The sequence below is a fragment of the Humulus lupulus genome, chromosome 7, assembly GCF_963169125.1.
Source record: "Humulus lupulus chromosome 7, drHumLupu1.1, whole genome shotgun sequence".
Taxonomy (NCBI): domain Eukaryota; kingdom Viridiplantae; phylum Streptophyta; class Magnoliopsida; order Rosales; family Cannabaceae; genus Humulus; species Humulus lupulus.
This window is the reverse complement of record NC_084799.1, coordinates 184,221,148-184,241,952: the sequence shown is the minus strand read 5'-3', so window position 1 is coordinate 184,241,952 and position 20,805 is coordinate 184,221,148. Positions and strand designations below refer to the sequence as shown.

The 20,805-nt window shown below is 33.4% G+C and overlaps 1 protein-coding gene and 1 long non-coding RNA gene across 3 annotated transcripts; one reads left to right on the top strand and one right to left on the bottom strand.

Moving 5' to 3' along the window:
* Positions 1–959: 959 nt before the first annotated feature.
* LOC133792437 (5'-3' exoribonuclease 3-like) lies at positions 960–7,384 on the bottom strand. The gene is made up of 24 exons (XM_062230344.1): positions 7,193–7,384; positions 6,989–7,094; positions 6,775–6,851; positions 6,493–6,684; positions 6,261–6,380; positions 6,077–6,139; positions 5,635–5,796; positions 5,382–5,552; positions 5,186–5,263; positions 4,943–5,083; positions 4,763–4,864; positions 4,571–4,663; positions 4,368–4,463; positions 4,135–4,205; positions 3,903–4,031; positions 3,726–3,799; positions 3,580–3,620; positions 3,397–3,471; positions 3,177–3,304; positions 2,939–3,061; positions 2,769–2,844; positions 2,627–2,697; positions 2,062–2,547; positions 960–1,149 (listed from the first exon to the last, which is right to left on the bottom strand). The coding sequence occupies exons 1-24, from the start codon at positions 7,382–7,384 to the stop codon at positions 960–962; spliced, it is 3,057 nt and encodes a 1,018-aa protein (XP_062086328.1).
* Positions 7,385–9,686: 2,302 nt separating this feature from the next.
* On the top strand, positions 9,687–13,184 carry LOC133788920 (uncharacterized). 2 transcript variants are annotated; one of them, XR_009873415.1, is made up of 4 exons: positions 9,687–9,870; positions 10,006–10,184; positions 12,652–12,812; positions 12,957–13,184. It is a non-coding gene; the product is annotated as an uncharacterized LOC133788920 (long non-coding RNA). The 2 variants fall into 2 exon arrangements; XR_009873414.1 differs by lacking the exon at positions 12,652–12,812 and having other exon boundaries at positions 9,694–9,870.
* The last annotated feature ends 7,621 nt before the right edge of the window (positions 13,185–20,805 follow it).

Sequence of the window (20,805 nt, the reverse complement as noted above, 5' to 3'; positions counted from 1 at the left end):
GAAATTGTGAACTTCCGAACAGCACAAGAAATCTGGGCAGGATTGGAAGAAATCTACTCATCCTCTTCTATGGCGCGCATCACTGAAATCCGTGGCAAACTTCAAACAATCAGAAAGGCATGTCTCACATCAGCTCAATACATTCAGCGCCTCAAGGGTTATTGCAATCGCCTTGCAGCCATCGGAGAAACGGTATCACCGAAAGACCAGCTAGTGTATTTTCTCGGAGGTTTGGGTCCAATGTATGATGCATATGTTACCAGTATTCTCAACAGATTTGATAAACCATCGATGGAAACCGTGTATAGTCTATTGCTTAGTTTTGACTATAGAATAGAAAGAAATGCCATTGAGGATATTCCGAGCTCCCTTCAAGCTAATTTTTCTCAGCTCCACACTGGGAAAAAGTTTGCCAAACACCAATACCAAAATCCCAATGCCAATACCGAGAGACCCTTCCCAAATCATTTCTCTCATCCTCAAAATCAACAATCCCAATCTCCAAATCACTTTTTCCCTAGACCGCCCGTACCTCATTCCTTCTCTGGTGTCCTTGGACCTCGACCAACCCATTCCTCTCATTCTCCTACACTCAATGCCCAGAAATCCAATCATTCCTGACCCTCTTGTCAGATCTGTGGCAAGGTTGGTCACACTGCCAACATCTGTTATCATCGCTTCTCTTTGCTTTTCAGTGCCGAATGACCAAGGGTTGATCTTGTCTCAAAGAAGATACATACTGGAGTTGTTAAGTCGAGCCAACATGAAAGAAGCTAAATCAGTACTCATTCATCTTCCAACCACTGGACAGTTGAAATCACAATCTGGTATCCACTAAATGATGCCACTAAGTACCGTGCTACGTTGGGCAATCTCCAATATCTCTTAGTTATCAGGAATTGTGTCAAGCAACTCCTTCGCTATTTGGCAGGCATTGTTAATGAGGATATTCAGCTAAATCATAATTCTTTCACCAGTATACATGCATTTTCATCAACCAGTGCATACTTGGTATATCTTGTTCGAAACTTAATGTCCGGAAATTCGAAGAAACAATGCACCATAGCCCGATCTTCCACCAAGGCTGAGTACCATTCCGTTGCTGATACAGCAACAAAGCACACTTGGATATGTTCACTGTTGACAAACCTGCATATTGGAATGCCTAATTATCAAGTTATTTATTGTGGTAGTGTGGGAGCAACTCAGTTATATTCTAATCTAGTTTTTCACTCAAGGATGAAACATGTTGCCATTGATTTTCATTTTAGGGAGGAAGTTCAAAATGGTTCTTTCGGGTTGCACGTGTATCCTCCAATGATCAGCTCGCTGATGCTCTTACAAATCCTCTCTCACGACCAGTCCTTCCAATTCGACACAAGATTGGACTGCTTTCAAGAAGTCCATCTATATTTTGGATGTTTACCAGTTCAAAGTATTTTAAAATTAACTTTGTTGTAACTAAACCAATAATATCGCTAGTCAGTTTTACTCTTATGTATATATTGACTGTTGTAAATCAATTAATAAAAATGAAGCTCTCATTATTTCTTCTAAGCTATTAAATAGTATATGTCAGGCGATACCTTCACAGCATGCTTAACTCAGTTGTTTTTCACTTTCAACTTTTAACCCAGTCAAATATTTATTGATTAAGTAAAATAACCGCCATAAATATGTATATTTACATTTATATAAATTATAGAGTGGCGATTGAATGTTTGAGCCTTATTTCTTTCTAGTTAAATGATGGAATAAAATGTCTTCAAGAAGATGTAGTCAAATAAATGAACCAAGTGTCTAGAAGATATGTTTGAGGAATTTCTATTATTTCACATCTTATACAGACAACACACGAGAAAAGTGAGCTAGAACATGCTTAAATCAGCCAATATATTCAGTTTCAGATAATTTAGACCCTGCAAAAGAAAAACAAAAGTTCTGTTCTCTAAAGCACACATTTGCTTCTAAAATATTGACTTGTTTTGTTCACCACTGTGTGCAAGCCTTCAATTCAACTACGATAAATATTGTTAACCATGATGAAATTTTTGGCCTTACTCCTTGGCTTTCATGGAGCGGTTATCACTGGTTTTCCATGAACCATGGCGCCAATTGTTACTAACATCAGACCGGGAAATATTCTGGCTTGACTGCCAGACATTTCCATTCCTTGGCTGACCAATTCTGTTAGGTTGGGTCAACGGAGTCGCCCATGGTGTTGTTACTTTCTTCCACTTCTCACATGAACCAGATGTTTGAAGAGAACTGGCTTGATCATTATGGAAATTTCCCTTTTCGCTGCTCGATCTTATAGCATTGATGTTATGAGCTTTCGAATTACCCCATCCAGTATCACAACTTTTGTACACGACGTGATCATGAGATGCAGATCTTTGACGGTTATGCATGACTAAAGATCCATTGTACTCGGTTCTCGCCATTCCTCTTCCAGCTGATCTCCATCCAGAAGATCCAGAACCATTGTGCATGTATTCACTATTGATGCTCACTTTTCTAAACCTGTCCTGAATGTTCATGTTGTATCTGCAGATGACACACACTATTAGCTGTGTTTACCAACTAACATAGTTGTATTGAGAATGTAAGAATTTTATTTGAGAACCTCTTGTCTTGTTTCATTCCACAATATTCATGCCATAGTTCTGTGTCTTCAAGGTCTTCTTCTCTAATTATCTACAAACACGTGTCAAATTAATAAGCAATAGAAGACGAAACTGATGGTACCATATTAGCTCTACTGATACCTTTTCTGGTAGTTTTACACCATCAAGTAGGCGAGGAATGTGTGCACCACAATTGGGTGGCTCATAATCAGCACATCTACAAGAGAAAAAAAACAATTATAAGGACTAGTTCGACAGGACATGGCAGCAAAAAAAGAAAACCAAATTTATGTTTATCTCTTTCAGCTTACAGGACAAAGTCTTTATTGCTGTCATGAACTTCTTCATTATCCATAACAATGTACTTGTGGCTAAGCCGTAAAGAACCGCCAATTACTTCACTAAGAAGAACAGAGAAAATTATGAGATAAGAGCTAACCACATTACCAATAAGAATCATGACGTATTTGCACCCCTACCAAATTACAAAGTAAGGTTATGGAATGTTCATAACAAATATATTTGACAGAAGAACATTCATATTTTTACCTCAAACTAGTGCCTTCTGTGATCTCATTGCGCTGTCTATAAACCGAAAGGATGTGTGATCCTACCTTGTGTGTGGATCGCACTAGTAGCTGATCACATTTCACCATGTTCCTCTCACTTTCTTCAACCTGAATTATGCGACATAATTTAAGAAACAGTATTTAAACTATCATACCATAAAACATAACATCAAAGTTTCATTTCAAATGTACTTTCCTACCCCAAGATCCTTCACTAATTTCACAGTTTCAGAAAGAAGGCGACTTTCATCTATCAACGGAAGCTTACAAACTCCCTAATGAACAGAACATGAGACATTAAACTTTGTCATGGCTATTAATTAAAAAGAAAATGTAATCTCATAAAGTTGATTCTCTAAATTGACAGAAAAGAATTAGCAGACCTGCCATGTAAAACAATTTCCATCCACATCAATCTCGACATCTAAACGCAGAACAACATTTAAGTCAATAACTTTTCAAGCAAAAGAAAACGCTAATGACACAATCGAATTGGAAACAACTTATCAAATGAAATATTAGACCATACCATTTGGGAAAAGATCAATAATAGGGCTATCATCATTCATTAGTGTCTGATACGCAACGGGAAGTACATGAGCACTACAAAGAAGAAAACATTTTTGTTTACTATATTGCAATGTTGTCTAGTTTTGAAATGTATTTTCACATCACTGAAACCAATAATAGCAATGCACGGATTTACCTCCTTGGGGGCAGGATACTCAATTGATGATCAAACGGTTTAAATGGAACACCTTTTACAAAATTTTCTTTGACCTGGGATATGCCCTTGAAGTCGGAAACAAACGGTCCATAGTGATAGGGATAGAACCTGCAGATATATTTTTCCAAATTGACAACATGTTCTTAATTAATTAGCATTCAGAGTATAGATTACAATATAGTATAGTTGTCCTTCACAGAAAATGTCTTACCAAGTCCACGATGGAGTTTCAGAAAAATAGTACAAAAGTACCCAAATTAATCCTTCAGTATAGTCTCTTACCTAAAAATATATGGAAGATGGAATTAACAAATGATGGAGAGAAAATAATATGTTGAAATTAAATTGGTTTATAGTACATTTAGTATAACAAAGTAACTATGGATGTACTGTACTAGCATATGTTGTACCAGTGAAATATGATGACAATTTAACTAGACTTACTAATTTTTTCCTTGTACTTTCAATCTCATCTGCATTATATGCAAAAAACTTCTCTCTATAATATCTCTCTTTATAACCAGGAGAACCAAGTTTCACCTGTAACAGAAACAAAGTAAACCAGTTTTAACCATTCTCCAAAGAATGCACAAAACAAAATATATTATACTACTTACTGAACTTTCAGATATGGAGGAAGTTTATACCTTGTCAACAATATCTCCATTTTGAAACAAATTGGATTTCCTGCTAAGGTTATCTTTCACTGTTTGCTTCAATTCCTTTGTATTATTGACCATCTGCATATCAATGCAAATTATATATAAATATAATATCCAGAAAATACTATCTTTAAAAAAAGGTGAAAAGGAAAAAAGAAATGAAAATTAATTACTAACCTCCGAATAGTCACAAGATTTACTTTCCAATGACACAATTGCAGAATTATTGGAATTGTTACTTTCAGCCTTACAGGAATTATTATAATCCTCATCATGTACCTGGAGAGAAAAAATAGTGTGAAGATGGGCATCCATATAGTTTTACATGGTGTTATATTTCATCCTTAAGAAACTTACAGCATGTGCGCAAAGATGTTTAAGCTTTCGTTCCCATAGTTCTGATCTTTTCTTGAAAATTTTCTCTTCAAATGTACCAACCAAGAGAATGAACTTCTCAACTCTAGATAATTTGATAAACTCCGCTTTCTTGTCCTCCGCCTGATTTTGCACATATAAAGTAGTAGTGATCATTGGATATTTAAGAACATGGGAGTTTATTGCTAAAAAAATACAACCAATTTCATTGAGGTTGGAATTTACCAGGAGCATATCAACAAGATAGTCACCAATATTTTTCATCTCTTTCTTGTAAACAGTCATCAACAAATCAATTGCACCCTGTTAGAAGTAATAAATGAATAAAAAAAACCCTTTTAATAAACATGTAACTATGTCGTTTTGAATTGAATAACATATAGTACTACTAGAATATATATTGAAAAAGCCAATAGTGAACCTCATGAATTGACAAAGAGGGTGTGCGAGGAAGAAAATCATTTCCAACAAAGAAACACATGAATATAAAGTCATCTACTATCCGCTCAATATCGAACTTAAAGCTCTCAGGAGGATCAGAAATTTGCAGGTCAAGCTCCAAATATTCCCTCAATATCCAAACATGCAGAAACTGAGAATCAGATTATAAAAATAAATGAGGCAGAAGTCATAATATAGCTGAAATAATATTTAATAAAAAATAATAACCACACCTGATAATGCTTCACTCTAACAATGGAGTAACTGTCTTTTTCTTCTAACTTTGATACATTTGGAAACCATCGTCCTCTACATCGAAGTGAAGATGACTTTGTTTGTGTATCAGGAAATGGTTTATAACTCAAATGGCCATGCTGCTCTTCAACAAGCACATCCTATGAAGATGGGGCAAAAAAATCCAAACAAGTTGAATTATTTTTTTTAAAAAGTTAAAAATGATCAACTTGACGTTGTTTGAGAATTTAATTTTCTAAAATTACTAACATTTTTCATTCTGTAAACTTTTTCATCAACGTGAAGATCAACAAAATCACAACATAGCTAGCTATCATACTAATTTTCCTACTTTAGTTATAAAGATATTATATGCACTACTTCTACTCCAAAACAATGAACAATTCCCACCAAGACTGATTAGTTTTCACATATTTGAACCTCTCTCAATAATGAAAAATGAACTTCATGGACAGCCAATGCCAGCATAATGAGATCCGCGTCCTGCATGCATAACGTCATTGCAAAAGTATAGGAAATAAGAACTTATATAAATGTGTGTGTGTGTGTATATATATATATATAAATGATATGAGAGATTAGAATAGAAATAATCATTTTGTACCAGTCCGTATAAGCAGTGACGAGTGTTGGGATTGTAAGAAGGAAGTTTACGCTGCTGCCGTATGAACGACATGATTTTGTGTTCTCCTTCCCCAGGAACATTGGCATCAGAAAGAATCACCTTATGAAATTAAAGACACGACCAAGAGTGAGCTTTATAGCAGTAACATACCAAAAACTAACGACAGTTCATTTTTATTATTTTTTATATTTGTCAACTCGTGATTACATACCTTGATATCCCTCCACCCCAAATCGCTACTTAACCGAGACTTAATATAGTTATTAAGTGCTTTTGACAAGTCTTGCATGAACTTTGTTCCAGGAATGATTATGTTAGAATCAGATAGCTCAGATTCCTGCTTTGGAAGTACTTGTTTACCTTCCATTTCAAACTGTCTCTTCACTCTAAGTTCTTCCTCTTCCTAAAATGTCAACAAAAAACAAAACTTATTGAAGTAATAAAATAAAAGCAAAAAAAAAATATTTAAAAATTAATTGAGAGAAAAACTCACAGCAATTGCTTTGTCTTTCGCATTACGAAAACGCCTAGCTCGTTGCTGTTTCCTCTTAGCTCTTGGAGCAACTCCATCTACACAAGGACACAATGGAAGTATATATTTTCAACATTTTTTAATAAAAAACTTATACTTCGATCATGAGAAACCAAAAAGTTAGTTCATTTTTTTGTTCTTCAATAAAGCGTACGTAAAGGTATAATTCACTGACCGATGGCCATGTATAAAAGTTTCCGAGGTCTAACGATGTTGAAGACTCGATCAATGTATTTGAATATGTTCTCGAAGACTTCTTCAAAAGTTATTGGAGGAGGAAGCTACCGTAACATAAAAGCAATATAGAAAGGAACTAAGTTAACAAAGGGTATATATATAATATGTGCCGGAAAATAATAAGTGGGTAGTATATATATACTTCTTCTTCATCATCTTCAGGATGAAAACAGGGGTGAATAATGTTATTCAAGTCAAGATAAAGGTTATCGAACTCAATCCCATTTGGGTTCGGTAAGCTTGTATCTAAGTTCTCCCCTTTAGCTTCAACGACGTTTGCCAGCACATTTGGAAACTTGTTCACTAACCAACGATTAAACGCAGGCACTGCCATGTCTATCTCTTTCTCCAAGCTTTGTATAAGAATGGTTGGGTATAGTATCCATAAATATATATATAATGCATATACAGAGAAAGAAATAATATCCAGAAGATCCAGAGCCGGAACTTGGCACAATATCCGAAGAGACTGAAGGAAGAGAGAGTGGACAGCCTCTTTTAAATGCTTAGTTCCAACATGTGTAATAAGCTTTACGAGTTCGTAATCATTTCAGGACATTTGGATTTTGGCGGAACCATTAACTTTCTTGTTCATAATGCATTGTGAACGTAAATTTCAAACTACTCTTCTACATTACAAAAAATAACTTTTTTTTAAAATATAATTAAAGAGTTTATAGTTTGAATATTTTCATTTAATTATATATTTTTTTAATTGAATAAAGGACTACACTTAATAATAGTATGTGTCCCAAAATATACAGTCAGCTTAGTCAATTACATTGATTAAAACAGAGAGCCACTGTTCGTATAATTATTCTATTAAATATAGTTCTTCCAATAACTTTCCTATTTTTTATTTATTTGATTATTAAAAGGAAATTTGAGCTTATATGCATCAACATTACCTATGATACAGAAAATATGCCCACTAATATTAAAGTTTGAAAGATATGTTAATGATTCTGAAACCATCCAAACTACCCATTCGCTAATACTATTCCTCTTCTTTTTTTTTTTTTTTCTTATTCTCCCTCCCTTGCACCGTCAACCGAGCATTCCTTGCACCCAAAAAAAAAATCAAACACTAGCAATATTATCGAAGACTCTCATTCCCTCATATTTCTCTCTTGGTTTCCGCTCCATCTCTTATTTCTCCTCTCTAATTCTCTTGGCTTCTACACAATGGCTGATCACAAAAAAAAAAAAAAAACTATTACATTTTTAATGATTCAAAACCTAAACTCATGACAAGATTTATACGTTTTGAACACTTTCATATAAGATATTTTTGTTTTGTTTGTAATTTTTTTCAAATCTAAAAATCGGTTGAATTTCGAAAACATTGGATCCAATTTTGAATGTAAATTCGATACAATTCCGTGGTTCCATTAAGACTTGATTTTTGAAGACAAATTCTATGGTGTTCATTGGATGACATCCAATGTTTTTAAGCCCATCCAATCCGATCCAATCATCCAATTGGATGTTGGATTTTTGGAACCGATCCGATCCAATCATCTTGAACCAACCGATTCGATCCGATCCGATCCAATGGATGATTGGATCGGTTCGGTTCCATCCATTGGATGCATCCATTAGTTATCCGTTGGATCAGATCGGATCCATCCGATCTTTTAAAACTTTTATTTAGGCTGATTTTTTTAAAAAAAAATATATTATTTCAATTATAAAAACACTAATTACTCATCCAAATAATAAAAATATTTAATTGTAATGATTTAGAAGTTTACAACACAAATCTAATATAAAATTAAAAACATAAGTCTTAATAATTTGGATTGGATGTAAATTGGATGGAAACATAGGTATTGGATGTAATTGGATGGAAATTGGATCGGTTCGGTCGGTTTTTATTAGATGTCGGATGATCATCCAACAACCGACCGATCCAATTTGGATTTTTAAAAATTACATCCGATCCGATCCAATAGTAATTGGACATCCAATTTTTAGCGGTCGGTTTTTATTGGATGGGTCGGTTTTTATTGGATCGGATATTTTCTGTCCTCCCCTAATTTTGATGCCAATTCTATGCAATTTGATGCATGACGTGTGTAGATCTCAAAAAGCCTACCAAAATTTAAAAAACAATAATTTCCACATATAACTAATTGAAAAGTTGTGACTCTTCAAAGTCTTTATTTAATTAATTGCATCAAACTTGCATCCGCTTTGTCTCAAAATCCAATTTTTGTTTAACCATCATATTTCATTGATTTTGAATCGATTTCATTTTTTCAAAAAATAAGTTTTGATGTAAAAAGTTCAATACAAGTAGATAGTTCTATCAAAACTTGATTTTTGAAGACAAAGTTGATAGAAATTTAATGCAATTCGATATAAACTTTAAAGACTCATAACATTTCATTTGAGGTGACTTTTTTTTATTTTGGTTTTTTTTTTACATCTACACATACCATGTATCCAATTGGATCGGCTTTGTCTTCAAAAATCAAATTTTAATTGATATAACAATGGAATTTTACATATATATTTGTTTAATTCACTACAACAATTTTTCTTATATATTACATTAAAATATTACGTAATTTTAGAAATGATATTAATAAATCCTAATAAAAAAAACAACCCAGCAATTTTACAAAAATAAAAATGAAAGTGAGATTAGAAAAAGTCAAATGAAAAAAACACTTGGCTTCCTCTCTCTCCCTCTCACCTTGTTTCTGCCTCTCCATCGCTCCCTCTCTCTCACACACAGAGTCTATCGACTCTCTCTCCATCACGCCTGCTCTAAAATCGATTCTCTCTCCCTCTCACAGCTAAAGCAAGACCCAGGTAACTTACGAAATCGTTAGTCTCTTGTGTACTTTTTTTTTCTTTTCAGATTTCACATTAATATCGAGAAAGTGTTTTGAGTATAATTAATATATATTTATATACATATATTTGTTTCTGATTGAGATAATACAGAGAGAATTAAAACTAGAGAGGTTGTCAGCTAGCTAATTCAAACAGTCACATAGCCTCTCTTTCTCAATCAAGTATTTAATTATCGCTGGGGTTGTGCATATTCTTGAATCGTGGAACTCAACTGTGGTCGAGGTTGATTGAAGGGGTTGTGAGCTTTTCGTTTGGAAGATAGTCGATCGGTAAGAATATAGCATTTCACCTTGGGGATTTTGATAGATTTAAAGTAATCACCACCTACTATCTTTCTTGGTTCAATATTAAGAGCAATACTTTATAATATATATGAAGATTTGTAGTCTTTTGAGCTGTGATTCACTGAATTTTGGTGTCCTTTAGTGGATTTTAACCCCTTTTTTTATATAAAAGAATTGCAAAATAAATGAATGTGCTGCTAATAGAAGATTGTTTTGTTTGGTTTTAGGTGTTTTTTACTTGTTAATGAATTTGTACCTACTTTTTCTATCACTGGAATGCCCAAGAAGCTAAACTGATACCTAATATTACAATAGAAAGTATTCTTATATTGTCTTAGGTATCTACATGACACACAATTCGTTGTATTATGGCTCAGCATTTGGTGCTCCTTGCCTTTTCTACATTTTTTCTATACATGCGTGGACTGTTTGCATCAAATGATCCAAACTATTACATTGAATTTGTAATTTTGATGTTATTCCTAATATAGCTATCAATTTAAACTCATACTACAGCATATATAGGGACCAACTATAAAAATAAACCATATGTATATATTAAATAAAATAAAAAATCATTAGTGAACTTGCTAAAAATTTACTGGTATAGCACATAATAAACTAATCAGATAAGGCAAGAAACAAACTCAGAAAATCATTTAAGTAAAATGAGCAGATGGTAGGTAGAGCATCAACCTTTACCAAGAAAAACCTAACTTAATGGAACTAAATCATCTAATACCATTCTCAGTCTAATAAAATTTGAAAGAAAGAAAAGGCAATGCTTTTAATTTGCCTCAGAAAAGTATCAAGGCAATATACAGATCGATTTAATGTTTGAGTTTTGAACATTTACTATTTATGTACTTAAAAGAGAGTGAATAAGAAGCAATGGAGCCCACAATTTCCATTGTTATTTAAACATTTTTTTAATGTCAAAAACTTAAACAAATCACCCAACTGTCAATTTCTGGCCCCTACATACTAACACGCTCACAGGTCTTTTAACTTCAAGTTCTGGCCAACCTCTTTCTAAGTTCACACACAAAAACAAAAACCCAATACTTAAATTTGAGTGAAAAGGAAAGAAAGCACTTTTTTTTACAACTTTTATGAATAAAAAAAATAGATATAAGAAAGACATTGAAATTTAAGTCCATTAAACAGAAAGTCAATGCCCGAACCATACATACAATGTTCTTTTGCTGTGTCTGCAGTCCCTCTTGACATGTCTTTTTCTTCTTCTAATGGAAAATTGAACCAATCAAAACAAAACAAAAAAGTGACAGTCACTGGTTATTGGGGGAGTCAGCATTACAACATTCCCCCTAATAATTTTATCAAGTGTCACTATAATATATTTAATATGTTGTATTTAATTAAACCTTATTTCAGTTGCTGGTTGTCCAATTTAGTGATTTTGATGTTAGTATGAAAATTGAACCACAATGATTTCTCAATGAAAGATTGTTACATATCTTAGAAGCCCCATCATGGGGGTCAATTTCGCCAATTCAGAGGAATATGGCAGTGATCTTAACAAAGTAAAACAAAAGAAAATAAAATCTAGGATACAGGGAGAATCTCCTGGAAAATTATTCAAAAAAACTCCCAAAAGAACTCTTCTTCTTTCAACTTGGATAAGATATCATTCCTCACTTTTTCCCCTTCTTAGCTTGTGTTATTCTCTGTCACAAACACCAACGACAGCAGAGCAAAATTTTAGTACATCAAACTATTTAAGAAAAACAAAAACAATGGAAAGTGGTGTTAAGAAGAAGGTTACCCAGTTTTCTTTTAGCTTCTGATTTTGCAAAGAAGTCCCTCCACTCATCTGTTAGCAATTAAAAGTATTAAGTGACATCTTTCTTTGAATAGCTTACTTGCTCTGTTTTTAGTGCCTTTGTTTGGGGCTAGTTTTTCACCTGCCTTTGTTTGTATGTGTTGAGGGTTAGATAAATGTTTTGGAGTACCACCGGTAGGTCATTATTCTATTTACATACATTTATATAATGAGTAATGATATGTGCACTCAAAATATACACTCAAACATTACACACAGTGATGTGACAGTTTAGTTTAGCCAATCACATTTATTAAAATTGAGACCTACTGTTTTAAAAAGCAGTGACATGTCACTGTGTGTAATGTTTGGGAGCATATTTTTAGTGCACATATCATTACTCTTATATAATATGATGCATTAACATATAATGTGTTGATTATAGAAGGATAAATCTATTGAATCTTTTATGATGTATAAAGCTTGAGTATCCTTTAGAGGCATTTAGTAAATTCTTATGTATATACTTAGGATTTTATTGATAGATATATAAGTGTGATTTCACATGTCATTCTAGAGCTTCAAATGAGTATAAGGAAGGTGCAAAATATTTTGTAGAGACTGATGCATTTTTGTGGATTTTATTGATAAAATTTGGGTATCCTTTAGCAGGCAATAGGATCATTTGCCATGAAAGTTGGTGTTGATTTTGCAAGAGAGTCTGGTGCATTTTTGTGGAGGCCAACTTTAGGGATAACTTGTATTGAAGAAAGTGTTGGAAGTGTTATTGCTTTTGAACTGTTCTGGGAATATCTGAGATTTAATTACAGGTTTCAAAATATAGGATTTATCAAAAAATTGTTGTTATGCTACCGATTTTTTTTTTAAATAACAATCTGTTGTTATGCTTACTGGTTAAGAAGATAACATATGAGTTTTGTTTTCTTATTGATTTTTTTCTCTATGTTATCTAGGTGATGAAGATAGCGACACGAGACTTTGATGCTTGCAATTGATAAAGAGAAAGTATTGGACAAATATTATAATTTGCCTTTTATTAGACTCATTAGACATACTCTTTCTAAGAATGGACTTTTATTATGGTATTTTACACTTGAAAACTTTTCTTTGGGACACATGTATTGGATATTTTGGTTGATACAAAAAAATACATTGGATTTTATCAAATTCCAATTACATTATTGGGACAAATAATAGAGTACTTTATCAATAAAATGTAATTAAATATAATTATATTACATCTTGAAAAAATAATTAAAGATAATAAGATTACATCTTGAAAATGTAATTAAAGATAATTAGATTACATCTTGAAAATGTGATTAAAAATAATTAAATTACATCTTGAAAATATAATTAAAGATAATAAGGGTACATCTTGAAAATGTGATTAAAGATAATAAGATTACATCTTGAAAATATGATTAAAGATAATTAGATTACATCTTGAAAATGTAATTAAATGAAAAAATATATATACTTAATATAAAGAATCATAATATCTAGATAATGCTACTATTGACAATGTATAACACCAAAACAACATTATAATAGTTTATTTAATAAAATGTAATCAAATGACAAGATTTTTAATAACATGGGCAGACTTAACACTTGCTAAAGTATTATAAACTGCATTTGATAACACTTTTCGAGAGTTATGGTAAATGTTTTTTCTTGTAGTGATTTTTTTTTAATTTCCCTTACTGTCTCACTATATTTCTCTTTTTTGTGTGTTCCAACGAAGTAACGGATTCCAACAACTCCTGTACCCTCCCGAACTGCTAGCAGAGACTCCCCAACCCCCCTCCCCCTATTGTATTTATATATACGATAACCTCTATATAAGAATAGCATCTATTTTATTATAAAAAAAATTGGTCTTAATTTGGACCAGTTATAAATAAGAATAACCTCTTAAATGTAATAATACGTTTTTTAAGTCCCGCATTAAGAAATGATACATCTATATAGTAATAATTATATATAGTCAAATAAATATATATTATGGCATTTATTTGTACACAAATGAGAAAATCAATGATTTATTCTACATTTGAATTACTTAACTTACTTATAAATATGTAATAGTTATTTGGGAGTTTTTATTGTTATTGTAGTTAGTTGATACTTTTGATCTATTGAGTTATAATCTCTCAATTTGAATACAATTCGTTTAGTCTCAAAGTTATTCTTATATAGAAGTTTTATTGTATACAGTTTAACAATATATAATTATTTAAATGGTTTTGTATGTTTAATATATATATATATAATTTTATTTAGTTATTTTGATTAAACAAGAACAGCCACATTAACAAATTAAATCTGTTTTTTTTTTAAAAAAAAAATGACTTGTTAGGAAAAAAAATGATATTGTTAGGAAAAGATTCATGTTGTTTATTTTTTAAAAAGAAATTAAGTTTTATATAATTAATTTATTATCTATGAATGTTGTTTGGGATGTTCTTAGAATTATTTTGTGCGGTAAACATGGTTTAAAAATTTTGGGTAGGTTAAGATGCAGTGGTTATGACTTAGAAAAATTAACACATTTAGTAATAAAATAATTTAGTTTAATGATTTTTATAAATAAACATTAAAATATAAAATAATTACTTAATAATAATAGGAAAAAATTAAATTAAGTGAACAAATAAGTTTGTAGAAAATAACATTATTAAAAAAATTAGTAACTAAAAAATTACCAAAAATACAATAGTAAATAAAACTATTAGTAATTAATAAAAAAAATGAATTAATGTTCAAGAAATAAAAAATTGATAAACTAACTTTGAAAAAAAAATATTCCTAAATATAATATTTAAAAGAAAAAATAAGTTTGATAATTAAAAAGCAACTAACGAATTATGAAAATAATTATTAAATTTTTAGTTTATCATTATTAAATAGATAAATTAAGAAATACATTAAGAATTAAATTAAGTTATAAAAAATATAAAATTATTAATAATTATGATAATATAAATATAAATCTATAATAAGCATTTCATTATTTTAAAATGAGATAAACCAATAGAAAAAAAAAACATCATCCAAAAAAAAATAGTTTTTAAAGAAAGTACAAAATTTAATAATAAATAATTAACAGTGAATCAATACTTAATTATATAATAATTGAAATGAAAATAGTATTAATAATATAACTACGTACAATAACATAGTTATTAAGTACAACATAAACTATTAAATAATATATAATCTTAAATATTTTTGTATAAGATATTATAAAACATCATAATTTATTGGGATATCATAAAACTTTATAAGACATCATAAAATAGTTAGGATAAGGAAAATATTTCATTTTTGTTGCTTTTCTTTGGTGATTTGATTACCAAAGATAGGATAGAAATTTATATATTATCGCATTCTGATAATTTTTTATTAACTATTTTTAATCATGTGAAGTCTTAGATCCATTCGAAAATGTTGATTCAGTAAGGGCTCGCAAATACATTTTATATAGGTAATAATATTGTACGGTGTGCATGTTTGCTTAGTTTATATGTGTATTTATTTTTTTATAATATTAAATGATACATACATTCAACTAATAATTAACATTGACAGCTACAAAAAAAATTGTCAATTCATTAGAACTGGACAACTTTATATTATTTATATATTTATATTTTCATCTCAATTTTTCTAATTACTACAAAAGAGTCTATTCACATTTTAAAAAATTATAATGTAACAAGAGAATTGTTAACTATTAACTCCTAACATAATTGAGATATAAAACTAAAAATTAATTAATTTAAAAAGAATATATATATAGTTTTAAAATTTCTTACAATTTATTTATGTTGACTAGCTTTTTCGCTAACAACTAATTAAAATAAAGCTCAAAGAAAGAGATACAAGGATTTACATGGTTCAAGTTATTAACTAACCCTATTCCACGAGCCACTTGTATTAGGATGAGAGAAGCTTGAAGGTTTAAAGTATCTATGGAGTTTCAGGTAGCGTTTTGGCAATGCTCTTAATATAAAAAGTCTGGGATCATTTGCAATGTGTGTCCTCGCCCTACTTATAGATTGTTGAGGGCAATTAATTCCCAAATAAGGGGTAATTACAATTATCATCCCTTAATGTGGCACTAAATGAACAATAAGTAATACATTCCATCATTTAATATGCTGACGGGCCCATGTGTATCTCAGTGGGCCCGATTACGAGGTTTCAACCTCCTACTTTTTGGGGTAGCACAAGTTTTAGGCAACTTGAGGCTTGGGTTCGAGCACAAGTGACTTGGATCTTAGACCCTTTATCATTTTAGAAGTCGGAAACTCAGTATTGCTTCGTTGGTGTTTAGTCCCCAGGAAGTAGCTGGAGTTCTCCGCCCTCAAGCTATTTAGGTTTAGGCTTGTGCCCAAGTATAGGTGACTCGAGTCTTATCTTTTGTCCTTTTGGAAATCGAGAACTCAGTGATGTTTTACAAGCGCTTAGTCCTCGGGAAGCAACTCGAGTGTTGGAAATAGTCGTCTCTGTCCTCGCCGTTGTAGCCCTCCTTTTCATCATAATCGTCATCGTGGGCCACCTCTGAATCAGTTGGTGGAGGTGGTCGACTTGGTTCTCCTCCCACAGCGACGGTGGAAGGAGGAATTTCTTCTACAATGTTTCTTATGTTGTTCACCATGCCTGTAACTCAAAACTTTCTTCAATTTCTCAATGAAAGCAGCGAAATATCAATTACCTTTTTTCGCTAACAACTAATTAAAATAAAGCTCAAAGAAATAAAGAAAAAGACACATGGATTTACATGGTTCAGGTTATTAATTAAACCTAGTCCACGAGTCAATTGTATTAGGATGAGAGAAGCTTAGAAGTTTAAAGCTTCTCTTGAGTTTCAGGCAGCGTTTTGGGAATGCTCTGAATACAAAAAGTCTGGGATCATTTACAATGTTCCCTTGTCCTATTTAAAGATGGCTGGGGGCAATAATTCCCTAATGAGGCATAATTACAATTACCATCCCATAATGGGGCTCTAGATGAACAATAAGTAATAAATTCCATCATTTAATACGCTGGTTGGCACATGTGTATCTAAGTGAGCCCAATTACGAGGTTTCAACCCACTACTTTTTGGGGTAGCACTTCCTTGATAGTGTTAAGGGATAGTTGCACGTTTTCTCATGTCAGACAGCATCGTGAGATATCCTGCTTATCGCTTGTACGGATTCGACACCTCAATTTGTCTAACATTGAATGTCAAACACTTGCTTATGGTCCAAGGCCGCTACGCTTAACAATTAACTCATTTTTTGAGAGAAAACCAGGATGTGTTTGCATGGTCACACTTGGATATGGTAGGGATCAGTCCGAGCATTATAAGCCAAGCACTCAACATAGATAAGAGCTTCCCTCCGAAGAAACAAAAAAGAGGCTCCTGGACGACGATCAAGAAGAAAGCCCTGAAAGAGGAGGTCGAAAGGCTAAAGGCAAATTGGTTTATCCGAGATGCTTTCTAACCTGATTGGATAGCCAATCTTGTGCTAGTTTTGAAGCCCAAAGGAAATTGGAGAACTTGCATCGATTATTCGGACCTCAACAAGGCATTTCCCAAGGATTGCTTTCCATTGCCTCGAATCGATCAACTTGTAGATGCCACTGCAAGTCACGACATCATGTCATTCATGGACGCTTACTCTTGATATAACCAAATAGTAATGCATGCAACCTGACCAAGAACTTACGAGCTTCATGACTGATAAGGGCTTGTATTGCTAGAATGTAATGCCTTTTGGGATCAAGAACACAGGAGCCACATACCAAAGACTGGTGAATAGGATGTTCGTTGAGCAGATAGGGAATGACATGGAATTTTATGTGGATGATATGTTAGTCAAGTCCAAACATAACTATAACCATGTGGATCATCTCGCTGAATGTTTCGCTATGCTTCAAAAATACAATATGAGACTTAACCCACAGAAATGCTCATTCGGAGTATCCTCGAGAAAGTTTCTCGGATTCATAGTGAATGCTCGGGGTATAGAGGGTAATCCCAACAAGATTAAAGTGTTAATTAACATGCCCTTACCTCGAAAACATAAAGATGTTTAGAGCCTAACTGGACAAATGGCGGCCTTAAGTAAGTTTATCTCGAAACCTACAGATCGGTGTCTTCCATTCTTTAATCTTTTGAGAGGGGGCAAGAAGTTTGAATGGTCGGACGAGTGTGAACTCGTGTTCCAGAGCCTTAAGAAACATCTTGTCGAGCCACCAATCTTGTCTAAACCAATCACAGGGGAAGTATTGCACTTGTACCTCGCCACAACCGAGCATGCCATTAGTGCCGTTTTTGTTTGGGAGGATAAGAAAGTACAAAAATCTGTTTATTACGTCAGCAAAAGGTTACTGAGGGCAGAATCGAGATACCCACTAATGGAAAAATTGGCTTTGTTCATAATACATACATCTTGAAAGCTTCGACCCTATTTCCAAGCACATCTTATTCATGTGTTAACTGATCAGCCGTAAGGCAAGTATTATCCAAACCCGAAGCATCCGGGAGATTGTTGAAATGGGTTGTCGAGCTCGGGCAGTTGGAGATAACCTATTATCCTAGAAAAACGATCAAAGGGAAAGATTTGGAAGACTTCATTGTCGAATGTACAGAAATCTCCAACGAGGAAGTCGTAACCCCAGCCCGCGAGCTGTGGAGACTTTACGTCAATGGATCCTCCAATGAAAATGGGTCAGGGCAGGAATCATTTTGATCACCCCGACGGGAAATTGCTTCCATTCGGCGTTAAGGTTTGGCTTTGAGGCATCGAATAACGAGGCTGAATACGAGGCATTATTAGCAGGTCTTCGAATAGTTTCTAAGCTTAAAGTAAAGGCCATCCACTACTACAATGATTCTCAATGGGTCGTTAACCAGGTCCTAGGTGAATATCAGGCTCGTGGCATAAAAATGGCAGCCTATCCGGAGAATTTAAGGCAGCATTTGGGGAGTTTGAGTTCTACGCTATAGAACAAGTTCCCCAGGAACAAAATTCGAATGCAGATGCATTGGCCAGGCTCGCCACGACTAAAGAGGCTGACACACTCAACATGGTTCCAGTAGAATTCCTACTAGTTCCGAGCATAACCGAACCTGAGGAAGATAATGTAAACATGATTGACTCGCAACCCACCTAGATAACCTCGATAGTTGACTACCTTGAAACATAAAGTCTCACAGCAGACCGAAACGAGGCTAGAAAGCTTATGTACAAAATACCAAGATACACCATCTTGGAAGGAAAATTGTACAAAAGGGGATACTCCATGCCACTACTTAGGTGTGTAACTCCCCCTGAGGTAAAAAATATTTTAGAATAAATCCATGAAGAATTTTGTGGAGACCACACTGGGGGGCATAGCCTGTCAAAAAAGGTGATTGGGCAAAGATATTTCTGGCCAACAGTCAAGGTAGACTTATTCAAGTACGTTAAGCGTTGTGATAAATGTCAATAGTTTGCTTCAATACCGTGAGTCCCACCCACCGAGCTTACCATGATGAGCTCCCCATGGCTATTCGCGGTATGGGGAATCGACCTCATAGGCTCCTTGCCAACCGAAAAAAATGGAATAAAATACGTTGTAGTCGTCGTCGACTATTTTACAAAGTGGACCGAAGCCGAATCCTTAGCTACTATCACCTCAAAGAAAGTCCTAGATTTCGTAGTAAAAAACATCATTTGTAGATATGGGATGCCCAAAAAGATTGTGTCGAATAATGGGACCCAATTTGATAGTGATTTTTTCACACACTTCTGCGAAAAAAATGGGATAATTAAAAGCTTTTCCTCCGTGGCCCATCCACAATAAAATGGCCAGATCGAAGCATAAATAAGACTCTAAAGATTTCTTCTATGAAGAAAATATTAGAAGAAGCTAAGGGGAGATGGTCGGAGGAACTATCTCAGGTCCTGTGGGCATATAGAACAACAACAGGAACCTCGACGGGGCATACCCCCTTCTCCCTGGCTTATGGATGTGAGGTCATGTTGCCTATCGAGATCGAAATCCCAACTATAAGGCGTGACGTATATGATCAAACCTCGAACCAATCCCATCTTGAAGAAAGTTTGGACCTTATCGAAGAAAGAAGAGACGAAGCCCACCTGAAAAATGTTGCATACTAGCAAAGGGCTATGAGATATTTTAACAAAAAGGACTGAGATAGGAAATTCAAATTGGGAGATTTGGTGTTAAGGCGGGGGTTTCTAGCCACACGATACTCATCTGCTGGAGTGCTCGGTCCTAATTGGGAGGGACCCTATAAGATCGAGTCCATTATTCGACTTGGAGTTTATAAACTAGCAAGGATGAATGAAGGATTGGTTTCGCGAGCTTGGAATGGTGAACTTCTACGACCTTATTATTAGTAATATAGGAATGATGTTTATTCGTTTTAATCAAGCGTGTATTTGGTTTTTGCTTTTTATCAATAAAGTATTGAATTTCATTCAAAAGTTGTATTTTGATTGTTATACTTTTTTACAAGCCCTCAAAATTCAATAACCTAAGGTCACAATCTTAGGATACTAGGGGGCATAAGTGGTATACAATCATACCATAGACTCGATAAAATATAACATAAATAAAAATAAACCCTAAATAGCAATGCATGGATTGTTAACCTAACATGACAAAAACAATAAGTGTATGGATCATTGACCAAACATGAATTAAACAAGTCTGGAACAAACCAACAAGACCTAATCGACACAGTCAAAAGTTGGAATTCTAGATAAACCAACCAAAAAACATAAGTCGAGACTA

Bases quoted from the DNA above. Each gene is read 5' to 3' on its own strand.
- LOC133792437 (XM_062230344.1), bottom strand. From the start codon at position 7,384: ATGGCAGTGCCTGCGTTTAATCGTTGGTTAGTGAACAAGTTTCCAAAT. The intron at 2,698-2,768 runs GTATCAGTAGAG...ACGTGTTTGTAG, and splicing joins GTGTAAAACTACCAGAAAAG to ATAATTAGAGAAGAAGACCT. The intron at 1,150-2,061 runs GTAAGGCCAAAA...TCCAATATGCAG, and splicing joins CGCTCCATGAAAGCCAAGGA to GTTTGTCAACAGTGAACATA.